The 20,370-nt window shown below is 42.0% G+C and overlaps 1 protein-coding gene across 1 annotated transcript in view; it reads left to right on the forward strand.

The window, feature by feature from the left end:
• The window catches only part of LOC133000554 (plexin-A1-like), a 147,976-nt gene that overhangs the window by 69,018 nt on the left and 58,588 nt on the right, over nt 1-20,370 (forward strand). Inside the window, exons 7-8 of the mRNA XM_061070499.1 lie at nt 796-895; nt 6,336-6,450. Coding sequence (XP_060926482.1) covers nt 796-895; nt 6,336-6,450 — 215 coding nt within the window. The remainder of the gene's footprint in view (nt 1-795; nt 896-6,335; nt 6,451-20,370) is intronic.

Here is a 20,370-nt window from a genome sequence, read left to right on the forward strand (position 1 = left end):
TTGACCAGAACAGAATTTTAATGTTAACAGCTATTTGCTTAGTGCATCTATATTCAGAATAAAGTGTCACCAACAATAAAGCTTGCACTTTCCCTTTCAAAGCTGCAAACACCACTGTTCATTTATCCACTGGAAATAGAACAGTTTTTGAATTCCCATTATCATTCATTATGCACTGTTGTCAGTTTCATTTTCTTTCTTTTTTTCCATCTAAATAGCTCCGGTTATGCTTCTAACTTCTTTTCAAAGCAGCAACTTCCATCTGGTTTATCCTTATATTTAAAAATATCTGCGTTTTTTCTGCGTCTGTTTCATGTCCAACTCTATCGCACCACAAAGAAGATAACAACTTGTTTGGTATTGAGACTCAAAGCAGCGAAAATATGTCAGGTTGAGCTCAGTTTCCTCAAAGCCACACCTCAGTAGTTCTTCAGCTGAAGCTAATGTGCCCCATTATCAGATCTCATCAGCTCTGGTACCCGAACATTGATTGTTGCTGCTATTTTTAATGCCACCCCACTGGGTGTGACATGAGGGGTGTGTTGCTAAGCCACACTGTTTCTTTGTGTGTGCGTGTGTGTTTTCCGTTGCGGTCACACAAGGGGAATTCAAATTTATAGTGTGACGACGTGTCATTGAAATAAATTGTTTTAATAAACACCCAATTTATCACATTCATTCTGTTGTTATACGGAGTTATCAGGCATGAGTTTAGTAATTAATTGGTTTTATTGTTCTCTAAAACTTTACAGAGTAGTACTTTAAATGTGTTTTCATGTGTCATTTTTGGTGCAGGTGACAAGCGGGTGGTGAAGCTCTATCTGAAATCCAAAGAGACCGGCAAGAAGTTCGCTAGTGTCGACTTTGTCTTCTACAACTGCAGCGTCCACCAGTCGTAAGTTACAATCATCACATTTTTCTGGAAGCAATAAATAGTCATTTACCTTTGTGTGCTTTTGTCCTATTTAAGTCTTTTCCTTCTTGATCTTGTAAGAGATTAGAGAGTGTCCGTCCGGTTTCACCATGGACTGTCTCATGTTACTGTCCACAAAAGATACAGTTAGACACGCACGCACGCACACACACACACACACACACCTCTTACTTCCACAGGAGGCTTATGTTACCACTGGACTGAAAAATCGAACGTGCTGTATATCATGATTGGGATATGAGATGGTAATTCTACTCCTATTATCATAACCCACAACACACACTAATGATACATCGATGATTAATTAATTAAGCCATGCTTCCATAATGCCTCCCTATCAAAGATTTTAACCTCATTCATGCCTCGTCCCAACTCAATAAAAGAAATTGTTTCAGCTTTTTTGAGCTCTCGAATATTCAGTCTGGTATTTATTTACACAACAGCAGTAATTATTTAACAAGGTGAACTAAGTCTTGGGCTTTCTGAGTTACTCTCCTTCACACTCCAGATACCCTCAGCTCTCTGCCCAATTGAAGTTCACTGCGTCTCCTAATCATCCTCCTGCTGAAAATCTCGACTATCCATGCAGACACACCCCTAGATCAGTCCTACCAGGAGCCTGATGCTCCCCGCCGCAGTCAAAGAATCCTCCAACTCCTACATCCTGTCCTGTACCATACCCACCCTCCTGTCCGTCCGTGGCTGATCCAGGGGAGGCTGAAACGTCTGCTGGGGTATTAGCCTCAGGGCAGCAGATGGCTCAGAAGCCCCTGGAGAACCACAGGGCTCCATCATGGCTTCCCTCTGGATGTTAGATGAGCCTCCTTCGAGGATTGCCCAAAAACACACATGCATACACACATATACATACACAGCCACACCTCTCCCTGCTCAGTCACTTACATCTCATTGTAGCCCTGAATGCCTGGGACACCTAATCCGTTACTGTGACCTTTAACCCAACTCCCCCACCGTCTCGCTGCCCTCGTACACAAATCCCCTGCCACAACAATGATGATTAGCTCAGCTGGTTAAGGGTGTGGTGGTTTACAATGTCAACTCACGGTTAATTCGTCTCCCATAAGGACCCCATGGTGTTTGCTCTAACTCCCAGTGCCTTTGACTGTCTGGGGTATATCTTGTGTAAGATGTAAATCCTGTTACTACTAACAGCAAACACCCAATTTGATAAAAAGTTTGACATTGTCTCTTAATGTTTGTATTAAAATATGACGTCAAAGATTCTTATATAGCAATGATCTCACAAACCGAGGCAAAAAAAATGTATGAGAAGGGACGCAGACAAGATAGTTCCCATTTTAAAGATATTACTGCAATGAACGCTGATTAAATCGGCTCCCCGAGCTGATCTAATGCAGCCTCAGAGTGATGTAATGGACACGTTTAATGAAGTTACAGATATGGCATTTTGCATCCTCGGCAGCGACTGATGGTGAAGAGAGATGCTGAAGATAAGAATCTTATTTCGAGCTGGCACTTCGGCCCGCATACTGGATGTGCCCCAGGGCGTCAGTGTGTGGCGTCTGATGAGATCAGACTGGTAATGTCGTTGGCGTAATGACATCAGGCCCACACGACTACATGCAAGGTTTCCAGAATGCGTGGTCATTGTTAATTTTCCCCTGATGGGCTTAAATACTGCAGACATTTACACGGTGGAGGATGCAGACTGTCCTGCCTCATGCAGGAACATATTTTCTAGCAGACACAATATTTATCAGCTCTGAATGAATTACGTGGGCATTACACAGGTAATTGTAACTCTAATTTTTTGGAGGAAAATGAATCTGCCAAAAATTGGAATTGCTCCATCCTGTTTCTAAATAGTTTACGCTCATACACACCAATGACCAACCCCTGATACCTAAAACACACACACACCCCTTCCGCTCATTTACTCAGCTGATTACATCGTGGCCCTTGCCTTTTCAAAAATTCCATAAATTTGCATAGTGGTATTAATCTAATTAGAATTCCCACTGTTTCAGTTTAAGAGTTGCTGAGATTTAAATAAAAAATCACCCACAGCCATGATTGCTCCTTAATTAAATATATCCATACACCCTCTCTCATTCCACAGCTCCCTATTTATTTTAGATAGAAGAGGATAGGCCGCCAGGGAAATGGGGTTTAAATGTCCGCCTCAGGCCGTGTGAAGCACCTTTTTGGATAATGTGGCTCGGCCAGCGACTCTGTCTTTCCTTGTGCTATTGAGAGTGCTCTTAATGTTACGCGTAGAAAAATGCACAACGAATAATATAGTAAGTGGGCACAGAGTTGAATTTATAAAACCATGGAAATGATTGTAGTTGAAAAGATTTGAAAGAATGCATTTTCAGAATTTTCCAAATTTATCTCTGTAAAAGGCGTATTCATATTGCACTATTTTGAACCAAACACTCAGAAATGCATTAGTAAAATTATCTGCAGGGATACTAGCTCCTGGGTGTTTTATCAGCTCCCCCCAAATTCTAAAGGGATCCAGTAATGATAGGATAGACGTCTCTAGAGGACCATTAAATTATTCACCTCCACTCTTTTGAAGTGAATAGTAGCCTGTAAATAACTCATATTACAACTCATATGTGCAGGAGTGTCAAACGCACCTCAGTAGGACAGCAGATTGTATTTAGCACTCCAAACTGACTGAGGTGAATGAAGGAAATCACCGCCTATTGTGTGAGGCCCTCAAAGAAGACACTACCTCTCCAAAGCTAGCGTAGCTCGATTAGCATCTGAATATGAACGGATTAAATTAGCATCATGAGTGTGGCCATACGGGGAGCGTGGCTCAAAGCCTCTGTGTGGCTATGGGCTATTTCCACTGACTGGAAGGAGCCCACCCCTGGACAAGAGAAGAATTATTGGTAGCCCTGGGTGGGTGTTTCCTTCAAAGGGTTTGCGCCCAGGCTAAAAGAGAGGTTTTGAGATCCTTAGGCAGTTCATGACAAGGGGCCCTGGTTACTTCAGGGAACCAAAGAGCGAGCAGCAGGGGGTTGTCAGATTGGACCTACTGCTGGCCTTGGGTGGCACACATAATGGCACCATCTTTTATTTCAAAGGCCGTGCTCATGAAAGTCAGAGAAAGTTGGCCGTAGTTACCTGCTGATATTTTGCTCGTTATTTCAATGTCTCCGGTACACTAACAAGGTTGATTTGACATGAATAAAAGATAAAAGTCAGATGGAAATGGTTAATATCAGGGCTCAGTGACAGATGTTGTCGGGTGTTTTGGTGTGAACTACTAACTGTAGATTGTACGGTTCGCTGCTTGGTTGTGGTTACCTACTGTGCTAAGTGGGTGATGTACTGTATTTTGATGAGCACTGAACCATTTGTGGCCCCCGGCAAAAAAAACCTCTTTGACATTCAAAGTAGTTATTATTTTGGAGCTAACGAAACCCAACAAAGACTTGAGCTAAGTTGCCCCATGTTAATTTGTCTTGCATCACTAATATCATCTGCTCTTTTGTTCAGTGTTAACACCTCCTCATATGTTTCTTACCAAAACACTGAGCTTGAACCCCCAGTTCTGCTCCTTGAGTCTTAGCATTGTATGCTAACCTATCATAGCGAAGCCTAATCGCCTCGCCTCCATTTGTTGGCAACATTGACAAATCTCCCACTTGCTCTTGCATGGTATTAAGAGGCCTGTTATTTCCTTAGCCACACATCCCTCATTCTAAATGGACAGCTTCTCTCAGCACAATGCTAAATTGGTCAATTAAAGCGGTAGTGGGATTGAATTTAGCTCCAGTGCCTGATCTCGCTCAAAAGGGAGGGGGCTGGGTCGGAAACGATCGCTTAAAGTGCGCACCTACCAAATGAGTGGCCCTAATTGATCCAAATGAATCCACGTCAGGGCTTGATGGATTCGTATATGAGCTCCATGTCTGAGCTCAAGAGTTAAAGCCCTCATTTTTTATGGGGATGAGGGGAAGGGTAGCTGGCATTTTGCACAGGGTTAAAACACACTTGAGAACTTGTCGGGTGTGTGCTCGCTGTAGCTCAGACAGATGTGCAGATTCAAACCTGGCAGACGCTGTTGAATACAAATCAGCCTGCATGGTGCATCTCTATTCGCTCTTTTATTGATATGGATCTAGACTTGCTTAGCTTGACTGTATTAAATGTGGCACTTTATTATATTCCCAGCAAAACCATATGCTCGCAAAGCTAAATGAGTCATAGGGAAGAAATTCAGAAACTGAGCAACATCTTCGAGACAAAGGGCTCTTGTAAGCTTTGTAATAAAATGAAAGTTTGATTTGGTAACTCGTAATGGCTACATTAGATAATATTGCGCACATAATTGAGATACCAAGTAGTTGTAGCATCTCTGGAGGGCTGAGAGAGCAGGGATAACACAAAGCTGTGTTAATAAACTGAGCGCTTGAACCTGTCTGGCTGTGACACACACACACACACACACACTCAACTTCCAACCTAATGTTTCCTCCCTGTCCCATGAGACACCCATGCATAGCCCCGCAGGCTGTACCCCTCCTCCTTCCTATTTTCTCCCTTCTCCCTCTCCCACGATACCTGGCGTCTCCACCTCTCTCAGGGAAATCCACCTGCTTTTGATCTCTCTCTTTCTCTCCATCTCTTCCCTTACCCATCCTTCTCTTTCAGTCTGTCTATCTGCACCTCGCCTCAGCTAAAGCAGGTGAATTTAAAATGGGGGAGTGCTCGTAGCACCACGGATGAAAGAGAGCTTTAGACAAAGAACAGGGGGGAAGCTTTTGAATGAGGCAGGAGCAAATGAAAGGGATGGATAGAGCGAGAGAGGCAGAGACGGAGGGACTGAAAGAGGCTGGGGGTTGAATTCTGGAGAGAATGATACAGCGGAGGTATGGGAAGAGGAAAAAGAAGGGAAATATGTGCAAAGAGTGGGTTGATTGTGAGGGGTTTCATTGAACTTATAGAAAGAGAAAGAGATGGACAGTTACAAGCATGAGAGATACGAGGGGGACACAGAGGTTAAGACAGTTAATAGATAGGATGGAGAATGAAGGGATGAAAGGTTGAAAGAGAGAAAATAGGCTTCCAGACAGGGTGGGAAAAGTCCAGAGTTAACACCTGGATAGTAAATAGACACTCAATTGTAAAATTGAAGATGTCTGTGAAATAATGTCAAATAAAGAAAGAAGTTTAAAAACACAGTGATCACAGTGTGTTTGGTATGGTCTAAGGAGCTATGTCAAGTGAAGAGGGCCCAAGAATTTTTATTTTCAAATGAAATGCATACAATTGACTCATTCTGCCCTGCTATTTTTCCAATCACCTCTTGAGTTTGTCAAAGGAATTATAGATACAGTAAAGTAAGACAACAGTTGACCTTTCTTACTCCCTAACCGTTCCCTCTCTCTCTTTTTAGCTGCCTTTCCTGTGTCAATGGCTCCTTCCCCTGCCACTGGTGCAAGTACCGCCATATGTGCACCCAGAACGCCAATGACTGCTCTTTCCAGGAGGGACGTGTCAACATCTCTGAGGTAAGATTTTTCCTGTCATAATTCAACTGTATAAGTATTCATCGTGGCAGAAATGTGTGAAGAATCCAAAAAAGAATCTTCAGAGACTATTTTACAGTTGTGCTGAAGGTAATGTTTTCTACATTTGACCTACACCTACCATATTTCCTCACGCTATGACAGCTATTTTTCACATTCAGTAGTGAAGCTTTGATTGCACGGTGAGAGATTGCTTATTTTCTCCAACGTGTAAACTTAAATTACAGCAACACTTTGCATTCAGCTGCACACACCTTTCCCCTCTCACTTTCTGTGGCTTTGTGTGTCTGCTTTCCCTTGGCACAGGAACAACAGCTTGTGTTCTATGTAGCAATAATTCTGTCGTGGCCCATAAGGCCGTAAGCAGGCCGGAATGAATGATTGACTCTGGAAATACTGCCTTGTTCTTACATAGCCAAATGCTGCATTAGCATAAAAGCTAATATCAATCGTGCCGAGTGGTGGTTACAGCGCGCGACATGCAAGGCATAACAAGTGTTTGACAACTGCTGGATTGAGGCAAGGATATAAGTGATAAACACAAAGCAATGTTATGTTTTCACTGTGGTTTACTCCTGTCTGAATGTGCAGGGCTGTGTTTGGGAGACAAACAGGCTCGAAATTGCATTAAAATACATATCTTCTCAATAGACTTACAAATGTAAATCCACTACGCTCCCAAGTGACTGACAGTCATGCTACATTTATCTGACTGACACCTCGCACACATGAATGCACACATGAATGCACACACATGCACACAATTTCACCTTATCTCCTCGTGTTTGTGGTCTGACTCGCCCTGTTTTCCCAATGCAGATTAACCCCCCCTCCTTGTTGGTCAGCCTTAATCACAGGCCTTTATTAATTGGTCAACCTTTATCCAATTACGTTCCTCTTTATCTCTTTCCTCAACCGAGGCTGGGGCAGAATCCCCGACCCTACTATGCTAAAACCACAGCCTCCATGCCCATCCAAAACAACACACGGGCCCAGCTTTCACGCCTCACAGAGCTAACGTTAGCGGATTAGTGCGCCCATCTGCAAGACATGGGGAGAGCGCTGGCTAGCACACTCTGAGCTGAGAGAGGCCAGAGTGGTAACGGATGGATTTACAGGAAAGGCCTGCAGTGATGAAAGGAAAAATATAGGAAAACAGGATGCAGAGTGCAAGTAAACATATAAACTGTGTAGAAATATTGCCGAACAGCAGGAGATGACGACACAAGGTGCACCGTGTACACATGTAATATTTACTTCATGATCGATGATTACAGTTTGAAATGCATGTAGATAATTCTTGCTACACAGTCTATTCAGGCTCTATTTAAAGATTTTTTTTTTTTTGCATTGTGTTTCGAGGTAGAGGCTTGGTTAAAAACATTATGGTCAAGAACAAAGAAAGACAGTGTAACAAAGGGAAGGAGACAAATGATTTAAGTGGGAAATGACAAGTTTGAAAGAATGAGGGGCAGCAGGGCGAAAGACGAGACGGGCAGACCGGCTGACAGTGGCATGTGCACAGAGAGCCCTCTCCTGTCACCTCAGCTGCCCAAGAAACCACAAACCACATGCTCCACCAGAGAATCCATCATCTGTACTGACACACACACACACACACACACACACACACACACACACACACACACACACACACACACACACACACACACACACACACACACACACACACACACACACACACACACACACACACACACACACACACACACACACACACACACACACACACACACACTCCTGGACACACCACCACTCTACTTTGTGTCTTTAATGCACAAATGTGCAAACATTTTGACAGTGACATGTGTGTGCACACACACATGCACAGAGTCATTCATCATCCTTCTTCTAGCTGCCATATCCATTAGTCTCGCTCTCAAGGCCCCAACTAGTACAGCTCTTCCTGTAGGCTAGACTTATCCCTCTCCTCTCCAGGGCCCATCTCTCTCTCTCTACCTCATTCCTCCCCACTTTGGTGATTGTTCACCCCATCTTTTTTTCGCATCCTTCTTTTCTTCACCTTCCTTCCTCTGTGTGTGGATTATGAAAGGAGACAGAAGACAGAAACATACCTTTCTTCTTTCAGACATGTATGGTTTCGCTTCTTCACATGCAACTGTAGGGAGAATGTTATATTTTGACATGCTGGCTCGTGCTCTGCGTTAACCCTGAATGAAAACAATTTTTTTTAGCCAAAACACCTGAAAACAGACATTTAACATTTGCGGCTCTAACTTTTCACTCCTCTCAGTATTACTCTCCCATTTTTGTCACACTGAAATATTTGAAATCTAAAAAATGTATAGTTGCCGTACAAGAAAGACGGATAAACATCACCGTCATCATTCAGAATACAGTAAACATTTCTTCCCCTACATCATTAATTTATTTCCTCTTCAAGTTTTTCACTCTGGTCTGGCAGTATCCAAATCTTTTGTTACCATGGCAACCAAGAGGACCAGTGTGTCGCAGAGGAGGATGTTTTTTCCTCCTCTCACGATCGGCACTATCATCCATCTGCAATTATTTTGATTAAATTAGATTGTACAGAATAAGTTTGTGTGATTGGCAAAAGAGAAACAAACAAAACATGTATTAAATAAGTCAGTCAAGGAGCATAAGTGTGTGGTTTGTGTCAAGAGCATGGAGGAAAGAAATGGATAGACAGAGTAAGCAGAGAGGAAATAAATAAAACGAGTGACATTTCCAAAATCAAACATGCATGAATCAACAATAGCAAGACAAACACATTTTGGAATTAAGGAGCAACCGGGCATAAAATTGCAGGAGAGGAGTTATGAAAACAAAAAAAGTTGCAAAAAGAGAGAAGTTTGGACTGAAAGTAGGAAGGTAGGTCTCCTTTCTTACTTTGTATCCTTTCCTTCTTGAAGGAACTTAATTTCAATTGTCTCCCTTCTTCATCCCTGATTCTCCTCCCATACCCCAGGAGAGAAAGCACTATTCTCAGCTATGTTAAGACAAGTGTACATGTTTTTATTGCTGCGAAGGCAGGCTCAGACTCACTTGAGCAATCAAGGCGGCAGTTAATTTGACTGATATTTGTGGTATCAGTGCTGCCTCCCCCCCCCCTCCCCCCACACACACCCCCCCAAACTCTCTGGCTGTCATTTTTTTCCCATTTACCTTTCCATCTCACTTTTTTCCGCCTCATGTTTAAAACAATTGTAATATTGTTTGTTTAAGGTTCAGATTGAGGCAAATGGAGGAGCTATGACTCATCACTTTTGAGGATCACCACATACTAAATAATTACATTCCTTGTGTTTCTTCCAAATATGGTTTGGGTTCATGTCTAAACTCTTTTTTTCGGTCAGTTGTAGTACATCTCATCGGTCGACTAGCTCCTGCATCACCCTCTTCCTCTGGGATTATTTTTGGCACATCCTCCACGTCTGTGTCACAAGAATGTGTGAGCTCAGTGATGAATTTTTCACTCTTTTATAAATTCAACACCTTCCGCTCCTTGTCCTCCTTCTGTCCCTCTACTCAAGGATACACAATGAGCTAAGTGATGTCACCCTTGTCCCTTCACTCTCCTCCACCTACTTTCACGTCCTCTTTGTGTGGTAATGTGTATGACAACTTTTAAAGTAGGGGTTTCACATTTAGGGAAATATCCTTATTTACAGGGGTTAAGACTTTTGCCATTCAAGGCAGCCGAGGCAAGTAGGGTTGTGAGCATGTTGGTTGGATTTATGAAAACCCATAGTGAGCTATTGGAAATGCACAGACCCAGGCATTCCTTTACTGTCACTACGTAAGATACAAATTGTTCAAAGACCCTGCCATCCCCTCGTGCAATGTTTACAACTTTGATAAGAGAGGGAATTGTCAGGTATAGGAGCGAGACTCAGGCAGGTAAGGACCATCTTAGGAACGCTGTGACAATTGGTGGACTGTCAAATAATCTATAATGTTGTTTTCAGCCCTGTCTGTCTCTTCAGTACCTCTTGATGCTCTGGACAATAAACAGTTCAGAGGGTTATGTGCTAAACTTTTTCTTTGCTTAGAGTTGTTGCTCAGCAACCCGGATAAGTTGATAGAAAGGTAGTGTTCCTGGCCAAGAAATATAAATTAGTGACCTTGGCCTGTGCTTACATATTGTAATACCTTAGAGCAGACACAGGCTAGCTGATCCTGATTGTTGGGTGTTATGCTAAGCTAAGTGACTGCTGTCTCCAGTTATGTATTTACTGGACAGAGATCACAGAGATATCTCATCAAACTCTTAATGAAAGGGAAAAACTGTCCATCCTAAAATTAACTAATGCTTCATCACACTAAAAAAGTACATATATTAAAGAAACACTTTAAGGATGAAGATGTGTCTGAATCTTAGAATTACTGCTGGTACCAGACACACTCACATGATATCACACACTCTGACTCGCCTGTCTGTTGCCAATTACTCAACTGTAATCTTATTGTGTGACACATTGTCCCTTGACGCTACATTAACAAGGGAGACTCCATATCGGCTGCTCTTTGAACAAAGCATAACAATAAACGTGCATGTATTTTCTCAAGCGCCACCTTACCCAAACATTCTTTAACAGTCACAGAAACACATGCTTACGCTTTCTTTCTCTCTCTCCCTTTCGCGCACGCACCAAGCACACACACACACACGCACACACACACACACAGACTGGCTCTTTGTGGCTGACAGGGTTATTTGTGACAGAGGTGTGAAGGCCCCAGACCATGACATTCTGGCATACTGTGTTTACCCTGGCTGGTATTCAGACACAGAGCAGAACACACATGCACACACACACACACACGCATACACACACTAGAGAAGGACATCCCACAGATTGTGGGCCAAGGCCGCTCGAGGGGCCAAACTGTGTGTGCATGAACATACGTGTGTGTTAGTTTATACTGTTTTTGCGTGTGTTTGTGAGACTGTCACTGTTTCTTATCAGGACAAAGCACAACCAGCAGCACAGGGCTGCAGGGGGCATGTGGGTGAGGGGGAGGGCGAAGTGGGCAAGTGGTTGACTAATATCCACCCATTTCCTTTTTTGTCTTTCCCTCTCTTCCTCCCTGCGTCTTTTTTCAGTTTGAAGTATCTGTTTTCACCCCTCATCATGAGGCTTTTCCTTTTCCACCCATCAACCTACGCGGTGCCTTCAACCGAACTGTGTTTTAGCAGTGTCTCTCACCTCTTCTCACTGTCACGTTCCACAGGCTGCATTTCTGGTCTCACTTCATTTTCTTCATCTACAAAACTTGTTTTTTTTTATCTCCATTGCAAACCTTTACCCTTCTTGTTTCCTATTCTCTCCATTTATTAGTCAGTTTACTTCCCCTGTCCACCTAAGCATACCCTGTAGCTCAAAGCTGGTTCCACACATGTTTCTGCCTAATATTAAAAGGAGACATGCCTAAGCTGATTTAATACAATTTAAACTGTGCTCCGAGGAGGGAACAATAAATGAGAAAATCGGTGGAGGTGGCATCTAATACCCCCCTGCTGTTTCCTAAAGCAATGCAGTCCTTCTAGTGGTGCATGTATTTCACCAGGGACAAACTAAAGACTGACAGAGGTGCTGTAATTGAGACCAGATGCAAACAGAGCTAGTCAGGAAGAAAAAGAAGTGAAGAAAGAAACAAACACAAGGGCAGGGACGCAAGTACAGAAATGTTGGCAGTAACAAGCAGCAGATTAAATTCAGACTGACTTTATTTTCCAAATGCGCTCCATGGTTGTAGTTAAGGGAGGAGAAGAGAGAAAGAGAGGGAACATGGAGAGGAAGTGGAGGCGACAGGGTGAAGTAACCACATGCCTTTTTTTGCCATATGGAATTTAGTCGGACCGTGACCGGCCAGCGTTTAACCCTTGGACTGGTTTGGTAGCGGTGCTTTTCAAACCGCTTTTGACAGACCTCCAATCCTCCCCCTCCTTTTTTATAAACTTTTACAGGAAACTTCTCAGACACTTGTCCAAGAGTCAATAATCACATCCACCTCTGGGAAATCAGTGTGAGCTTGTATCAGGTGTTTTGGCTAACTCTCTCGTAAATCCCTTTATTTGTTACTGGCAAGCAATGTGTGGTGAATGGAAGAGGTGGAGGCGATTTTTGAGCACTAGTGATGTAATTCCGCCCCTCGTTCACGTTGTAGCACTATTTGAGTGTGTGTGCACTGCCCACACTATCATATTGTATGTATCAGTAAAGGAAAAGGAGATTTGGATCTTCTTTCTAGATGTGGTTGTCGGGAACACAGATGTGTTCTGTGATATATGTCTGCAGATGTTTCATCTCTTTGTCTCTCTGTGGCTATTTTAGTCCTCGCCATCCCACGGCTTATAGTTTCTTCTTTCCTTTCCTCAAGTTCTTCCTCAAGTCCTTTCAAAAGTTCTCCCTAAAACTTTGTCTCTCTTGAAGCGTCCTCACATCAATCCCTCACCGACAGAAGGCAGGGAGGGTGGGTCACCCTTGCTGGGAGACACTGTGGAGTGAGCAGCCTGTCACACCCTAAGAAGTGAGCTTAGTAGACAACTACACAAGGACAACAAGAGTTATGGCCACAGAAAGAGAGTGGAATTTTTAGAAAATGCAGCTTTCTGCAAGTGTTACATTCATGCAGATTTGAAGGACACTTTCTTTTTCCTAATTGGCTTGGTGTTAATCCTCCTATGACATTGACAAAATGTAAAGAAGTCACTTGAGCTTCTCCCTGGCAAGAAGAAGTGCGAGGTACAACATGGCTGCTAGGTTATTCTCTCCTTGAAGTAATCCTCTGCCACCCGGCAAGGCCTGCAATGCATTGAGGATCACCCCAGCCGTGCCAACACACCGGCTGCTGCGATGAATACACAATCAGCGAAAGCTTAATGAAGAGCAAATGTGTGGTAAAGATTCACACAAGCACGCGGCAACATGGCGACATGATAGATGCGCCGTGGTTTGTAGGCCACGCATGAGTGCTTTTTCAGCGTTTGTGCTTGTGCAAGTGTGTTTCTATATGTCAGTCACATGTCCCGGTGGTTTAATTATTTAGGCTGTATTAAATCTTCATTTCCGCAGTGCTCACAGTCAGCCCGGCTAATGGTGAAAACAGATGAATATTGCATTTTAACCATCAACCCTCGGTGTGTGTCAGAGAGAGGAAAAGAAAAATGTCGAGTCACGGAGAGAAAGAAATTACGGCAGACGGATGAATAGCACTGCAAAGCGAGGTTAAGGAAAAAACTCAGAAGTCCAGGGTGAGCAGATAAGGAGAGAGAGAGAGAGAGAGAGAGAGTGAGCGAGAGACTGAGAGACTAAGAAGGCGACCTCCTGCTGGCATGGAGAACCTGTAACATGCTGTGTTGTCCTGTCTCGCCAGAACAGCCGACTGTCTGTCATGTCGTGTTTTTGCCATGTTGTTTTAGTAAAGTGATCGACACAGATTTTTTGTATCCAACCTCCATTTTACATACACAAAAAGCCACGATGTTCCGCCATCCACATCATACAATCTTCAGAGACATGGAGATGGACTGTGCAGTGGCAGTAAAGTGCTGCGTAATTAATACAGTTTGGATTTAATGCCTTAAAGACCGTGACATAGGTTTTATTTTTCTCACCATGTAAGAGCTTAACATAATTTTAAAATGCAAGGCACCTCACAAAACAAGTAAACTCTTAATTTTCTTGCCTCCCTAGTCGTTATTTCAACTTGTGTCGAAGATGACGATAGATAAATGCCATGAATAGTATAACTACTGCCATATATGAGTTGTGTTGTTTCATTTAAAAATATGCCTCACAATACTGCTAGTTTAATTTAGTAATATTACAACATACAACCTGTAATTCAAGTAAATTTGGACATTTATAATAATAATAATATTCTGCTGGTGACTTATGTATGTTTGATGAAAAATCTTGAAAAGAATACATTTTTTCAGATGCTGTAGTTTTAATGATACCTGATGTTTTCAGCGCAGTTGGATAGATTGTTGTCCAGATCATCATTTGTAGACTGAAGAGAGTGATAATTTCCTTCTTTTCTGAGTGGTTTTCTGTTGCAGGGCCCTTTCGTTTGGTTCCGGGTTTTTTTTCACTGCACTGGGAGACAAATATTGTCACATTATGTGAATGCTGAGATTTAATTTTGCACGCAAAAGTTCATGCTTAATGTTGTCAATCCTGTTGGTCTGTATTCCAAAGTCTTTTTAGCAACAGAATGTACTATTTTATTGAATCTTGCTGCTAAAACATGGCGCTGTCTGCAGAGAAGAGCCATAGGCAGCAGATAGGAGTGTATCTACCTCCGCAATCAGGGTTTGTCTTTGAAAAGCTGAAAGCACAAGGTTTGATCGCAGCTGACATATCTGGGCTAGAATGATAACGGGGTGCCAGGCATCCCCCTCCCCCTTTTCTCTATGAAAATCCATAAGGATATAAAAAGATCCTCTCTGGAAAAAAAACACACACATTCCTGTGTTTTATTGTTTTAGAACACACTGTACCATCTGTGTCGAAGGGGTAAACTATGTAGGTTTGATACGTTTGCATTTAAGTCAGCGATAAGGCATGAGGAGATGCAATCAGCATGTACCTAGGTGGTGCATGAAAACACAGAGCGTGAAACAGTATGTGTGTATGTATAAGACGAACATGCAGCTGAGTCTGTCACCACAAAGTGATCTCAAGACTTTTGAAGCCGACTGTATATGAAGTTAGATTCAGTCAAACTCCTGCTCTGAGTCTTTGATTATCCTCGCTGAATAACATTCATGTCACACGTTCCCTTGCACCTCGCTCTCATTTCTCTGCTCCTGCATTCCTCTGCACTCACCAATGTTTCCCATACACTCCATATCTCTCTCTCTCTCTCTCTCTCTCTCTCTCTCTCTCTCTCTCTCTCTCTCTCTCTCTCTCTCTCTCTCTCTCTCTCTCTCTCTCTCTCTCGTTCTCTCCCCCTCCTCCCCTCTGTCTCTCCATCTCTTCCTCCCTGCATCAATACTCTGCGAGGAAGCGAAGGGCGTGGGCGGACAATCTCACAGTCCCTTTCAAGGTTCAAAGTCCCTTTTCTTCTTTCTGCTTCTCTCGCTCCTGCACTGTTCTACATGTTGCTGCCTTATTAAGTTGTTCCACGCTCTCCCCAGCCCCCACTCCCGGTCTCTCTCCCTCTTTCTGCCTCTCTCTCTGTCCTCCCTCCATCCTCCCTCCCCCACAGTAAGTGTGTGGTTGGTCACAGACCATCTTTCTGGTTTCTGCTTGCTAATGAGCCAATCTCAGCTTTGTACACACACACACGCACACACACACACACACACAAGCACACAAGCACACAAGCACACAAGCACACAAGCACACACACACACACACACACAAGCACACAAGCACGTGAACACTTTTTCTCACATGCACATACATGCCTCCATGTATGGGCCACTCTCTGCAGCTCATATAAACACAGTATTCACCTTTAATAATAATATTTATCTTTAATAATAGTTGTTCCCTAATTGTTACACATTTTATTTGATATCCTTAATGCAGATTCCTGTTCCAAAGAAGCACACATAAAAAGGCACATGGCTGCTGGACAGCTGGTACGCAGAAGCTAGCTTTGACAATATGATGTATTACAGGTCATGACACAGTATAACACGTAATTTACTAATTACGGAATTATTTGAAGGTTTCCGTTATCAATATGGTTGTAGATGCCAATAAAAGTTTGCACATCAACTATGAAGATATTTTATTTAACACAAGTTTAACAATTGAAGACAACTGAAACAAACAGCTTTTATGATCTGTAAGTGTAAAACTAAATTCATATAGGTTTGCATTTTGTGGCAGCTCATGAATAATCACAAAACGCCAAATCATTGTAATACTATTCTGTTTAGTGAACAAAGCCATCATACTTAGAATACTTTTCCTCATAATTACCAGATGAGCATCATAACATACATTTAAGCTTTAGTTCTACTTCACTCCTTTTTCTGCAGTTTGTATGTAATTGTACTTCCTTTTACTATGGACACATAGTTGTTCTTTGTACATTTGTATGTGCTTTTTGGTGTCAATTGCCCAATGCTCATAGACTAAGCTATAATTCTGCTGCAAAAACAATTTAGTTGATTGTATTTTGTATTATTCTATGATTATTGTGTTATTGCTCAGCATTATTCATTAGTTAATTAGATTCGAAATATTGTCAAAGGTGTTGTTCCATTTCCCACTGGCGTTTCCCACTAGAACATGTAGCACACGATCATATATGTTTCCTTGGATGGAAGGACCCACTCTGCCATACTGCATATATGACATTATGTTTAGTGGATTGTAACAAGGTATAGATGGGATTAGGACTAGGTTCAAGGTTGCTGAAGATTATGTGGTTTCCTATTTGAGATCACAAAGCCTGGGGGAGCATGTCGACAGGCAATGTGGAAGCATTCAACACTCTTCATATACCCTCTTCAGGCCCCATTGAGACACACACACACACACACACACACACACGCACACCCAAACGCACACACACGCACCCAAACACACACAGTCCCTCTTATTTTTACCAGTGTGCCCCTTCACTCCTCTGTGGACATCCATGCCATCTCATCCCTCCCTCAGGCTCTCTGTATCGCTTTACTTCATTATTTAGCATGTTATTTTTTCTCCTCCCTGATCTATAGTCTCCACATCACAGAGGCAGCTAATTAATTATGGATGGACTTAAGGGGGGTTGAGGGGGGATTAAAAAAAAAAAGACCAGACACCCGCCTCATTACATATGCGCAGTGTTTTGGGAGTTTTATTAATTTATATCTTGTCAGGCTACGCAAAAGCCTTCAGAACCCTTTTGGCTTTTTAATACATTTATTTATTTATCTAGCATCCCTCTCTTGCTTTCGTCTTCATCCCCCTACCCCTCCCCTCTCCACCGCCCCTCATCTATGTCATGATTTTAATCTCTCACCTTCTTCATGTCTGCATGTACACACACACACACATTCACAAACGCTTGCCTGCAGAAAGTCTCATTATTGGCCTTTGGTGGCTGTTAAAAAGGTGTTTTGCTTACTTGTGAATAGAGATTTTCTCATCCTTCCGCCAAACACTGGTTGTATTTATTTATTTATTATTATTAAAAAATTCACTCGGTAAAAGTGGTGGTGTGGTACACATCAGAGCGCATGGAAAATGAAGGCAGGAATATTTTAGAACAGGCTTGACCTAGAACGACAGCTGGTCTCCTTTGAGTAAGCTCATAGCGACATTCAATCAAAACCGGGATCTAGGCGTTGGAAATAACAGAATAAGTATCAAATAGGTCAAGCACTGTACAATTGTAAGAATATTATGGTTAGTTATTGATGGTGTTAACTTATTTTCATCTCTAGCTAATAAAGAGTTTTTTTTTTAATAAATAAAAATGTTCATAAAATATACATAATCCAATTTCTTCTTGTCCTACATGTACTTTTAATTGAAGTAATATTTACAATACACTTTAATAATCTACATAATTATATATTCCCTTACTTACTAACAAAAAGGAACTGTGGCTCTAGCCTGAGGCAGCAATGCTAACAGCGTCCTTTGGCCCTCTAGCTACTCGACTTTGAACCGAGGTTGGCAACTTGGATCTTCACCATCACAAACATAACATTTGTAAGGTAGTCACAAACATTGGTATGAATACACACACATAGAGCCCAATCCATTCATAGCTGGTGGTGAATAGTTATTTTTTCACCCTTCAGAAAATATATGTTTTTCTATTTGGCAAAGCAGTTTTATGCTTCAGTGTCCACATCTGTTGGTATTAAAATGCTTATGAAGATATCAGATGGTAAAGACAGTGATCAAAATCTCAAAATTGAGCAGATGTTTTTAAGATGTTTTTTGGTAAAGAAAACCATCTGTGGATGGTTCCTTCAAGCATCATTTCCACTTCACACACACGTAACTTTACTATAAATGGCTCTTACTAGTCACATTACTACTAGATAAAGTCAACGTTCCAATGCCAACCTCATAAGTTAGCTGCAGAAACAGGTCCTGCTGTATTTTTGTAGACACAAGCAAGTCAGTTGTATGTTGAATGAATGATAAACTGAATAAGTTCACCTAATGCCTGCTCCCATCCCTGAGGCCTTTAGAGCACACCCCTTATCTCAATGACGTACACACAGATGACCACTGGCAACACATCCTTTCTCTTCCTCTGTTTGTCCTCCTGAAATGAACCGGACACCAGTGTGTCACATCTGGCCAAGAAAACCACAGTATCCGTCTTCATAGATGAAACGAAAGCCGAGAAGTCCGGAAAAAGGGGGGGAAGACGAAAAAAAGACCTCCAGCTTCAAACGATTCCCCTCTGTGGAATATTGTTTCAATGTACTCTGCACTTCGTAGCCCTAATGCCACCTTTGAACTGTTTTGGCACCTGTCACAAATACTGATTAAATACTTTCTCACTGCACAGCACTTTTCTCTTTGTTCCTTTACCTTTTCCTCTACATCCTCTTTTTCTCCTCCCTCATGCCTCAATCTCTTTCCCAAAAATTGCAGCATATCATCCATGAGGTGTCCCAGGTTCACTTCCCTTGCGTTGCCATTATAGTCAGACCCTTAAATCCTTTGATGTAAATTGCTGAAGTTTTGATTAATTTCATATCACGGCATGAAACTGAACTTCTGCAAAACATTCCCCTACATCAGTGATGCCAGGGTTACGGCCCGCGGGCCGGACCCGGCCCGACTGTACATCACATCCGGCCCGAGGGTGATAAGGGGAGAATATAAATTTTAATTTAATTTTGATGGAATTTAAAAAAAAAAAAAAAAATTAAAATTTTCGGTGGACTCCGTTAGTTGGTCTGTTGCTGCTGCCCGCCTCAGCTGCAGCAGCGCCGGTAGTGCTGATCGAGATGTTGTCAAATAAGAGGAAGGTCGACACTGAAGCTCGCATCTTTCAGGATAGATGGAGAGAAAATTATTTCTTTTGGGAAGTAGGAGGCAAACCCGTGTGTCTTATCTGTCGTGAACAAGTGGCTGTACTAAAGGAGTACAACATCAAACGACACTACGAGACCCACGCCGAGAAATACGGCGAGTACACAGGGCAACTCCGGACTCAAAAGCTAAACGAGCTAGCATCATCGCTACAGAAACAGCAAGCCGTATTCTCCAAATGTCGAGATACACACGAAGGTTCGTTTTATTTTAATACATATTGTAACGAACTGATAGTTGAGTTCTGTTCTGTTTGACTGCTTGATATGTGGTTGTTATGAATGGATGGATGGATGGATGGATGGATGGATGGATGGATGGATGGATGGATGGATGGATGGATGGATGGATGGATGGATGGATGGATGGATGGATGGATGGATGGATGGATGGATGGATATGTAAAAAGATGGACAGACAGATAGATAGATAGATAGATAGATAGATTACTTTCCGAAGGGAAATTAAGTTGTCATAGCAGCCGGTACATTTGAATACAATAAAATACAAAAATACAATACAATAGAATAAAATAAAAAATATTGAGGTAGAAAGAATAAAAACAGATGGTAATGTTATTGTTAGACAGTATATAAGAATAGTACAGTATATATAGTATATAATATAACATAATATATATTTATATATGATAGTAATTATACCAATATAAAAGCAGTACATAGTAATAATGGCAGCAACAGTATATATAATAATAATAGTAATAGTGATATAATAATAGTAATTATAACATGTACACATGTATAAATATGTGTATATAGACTTATGAATACAAAGAATATACAGAGAGTATGATATATTTTATAATTTCCAGTGTGATATGGGGGGGAGGGAATAAAAGGGGCTGGGGTTGACTGATAGC

This window comes from Limanda limanda, chromosome 4 (assembly GCF_963576545.1).
Source record: "Limanda limanda chromosome 4, fLimLim1.1, whole genome shotgun sequence".
Taxonomy (NCBI): domain Eukaryota; kingdom Metazoa; phylum Chordata; class Actinopteri; order Pleuronectiformes; family Pleuronectidae; genus Limanda; species Limanda limanda.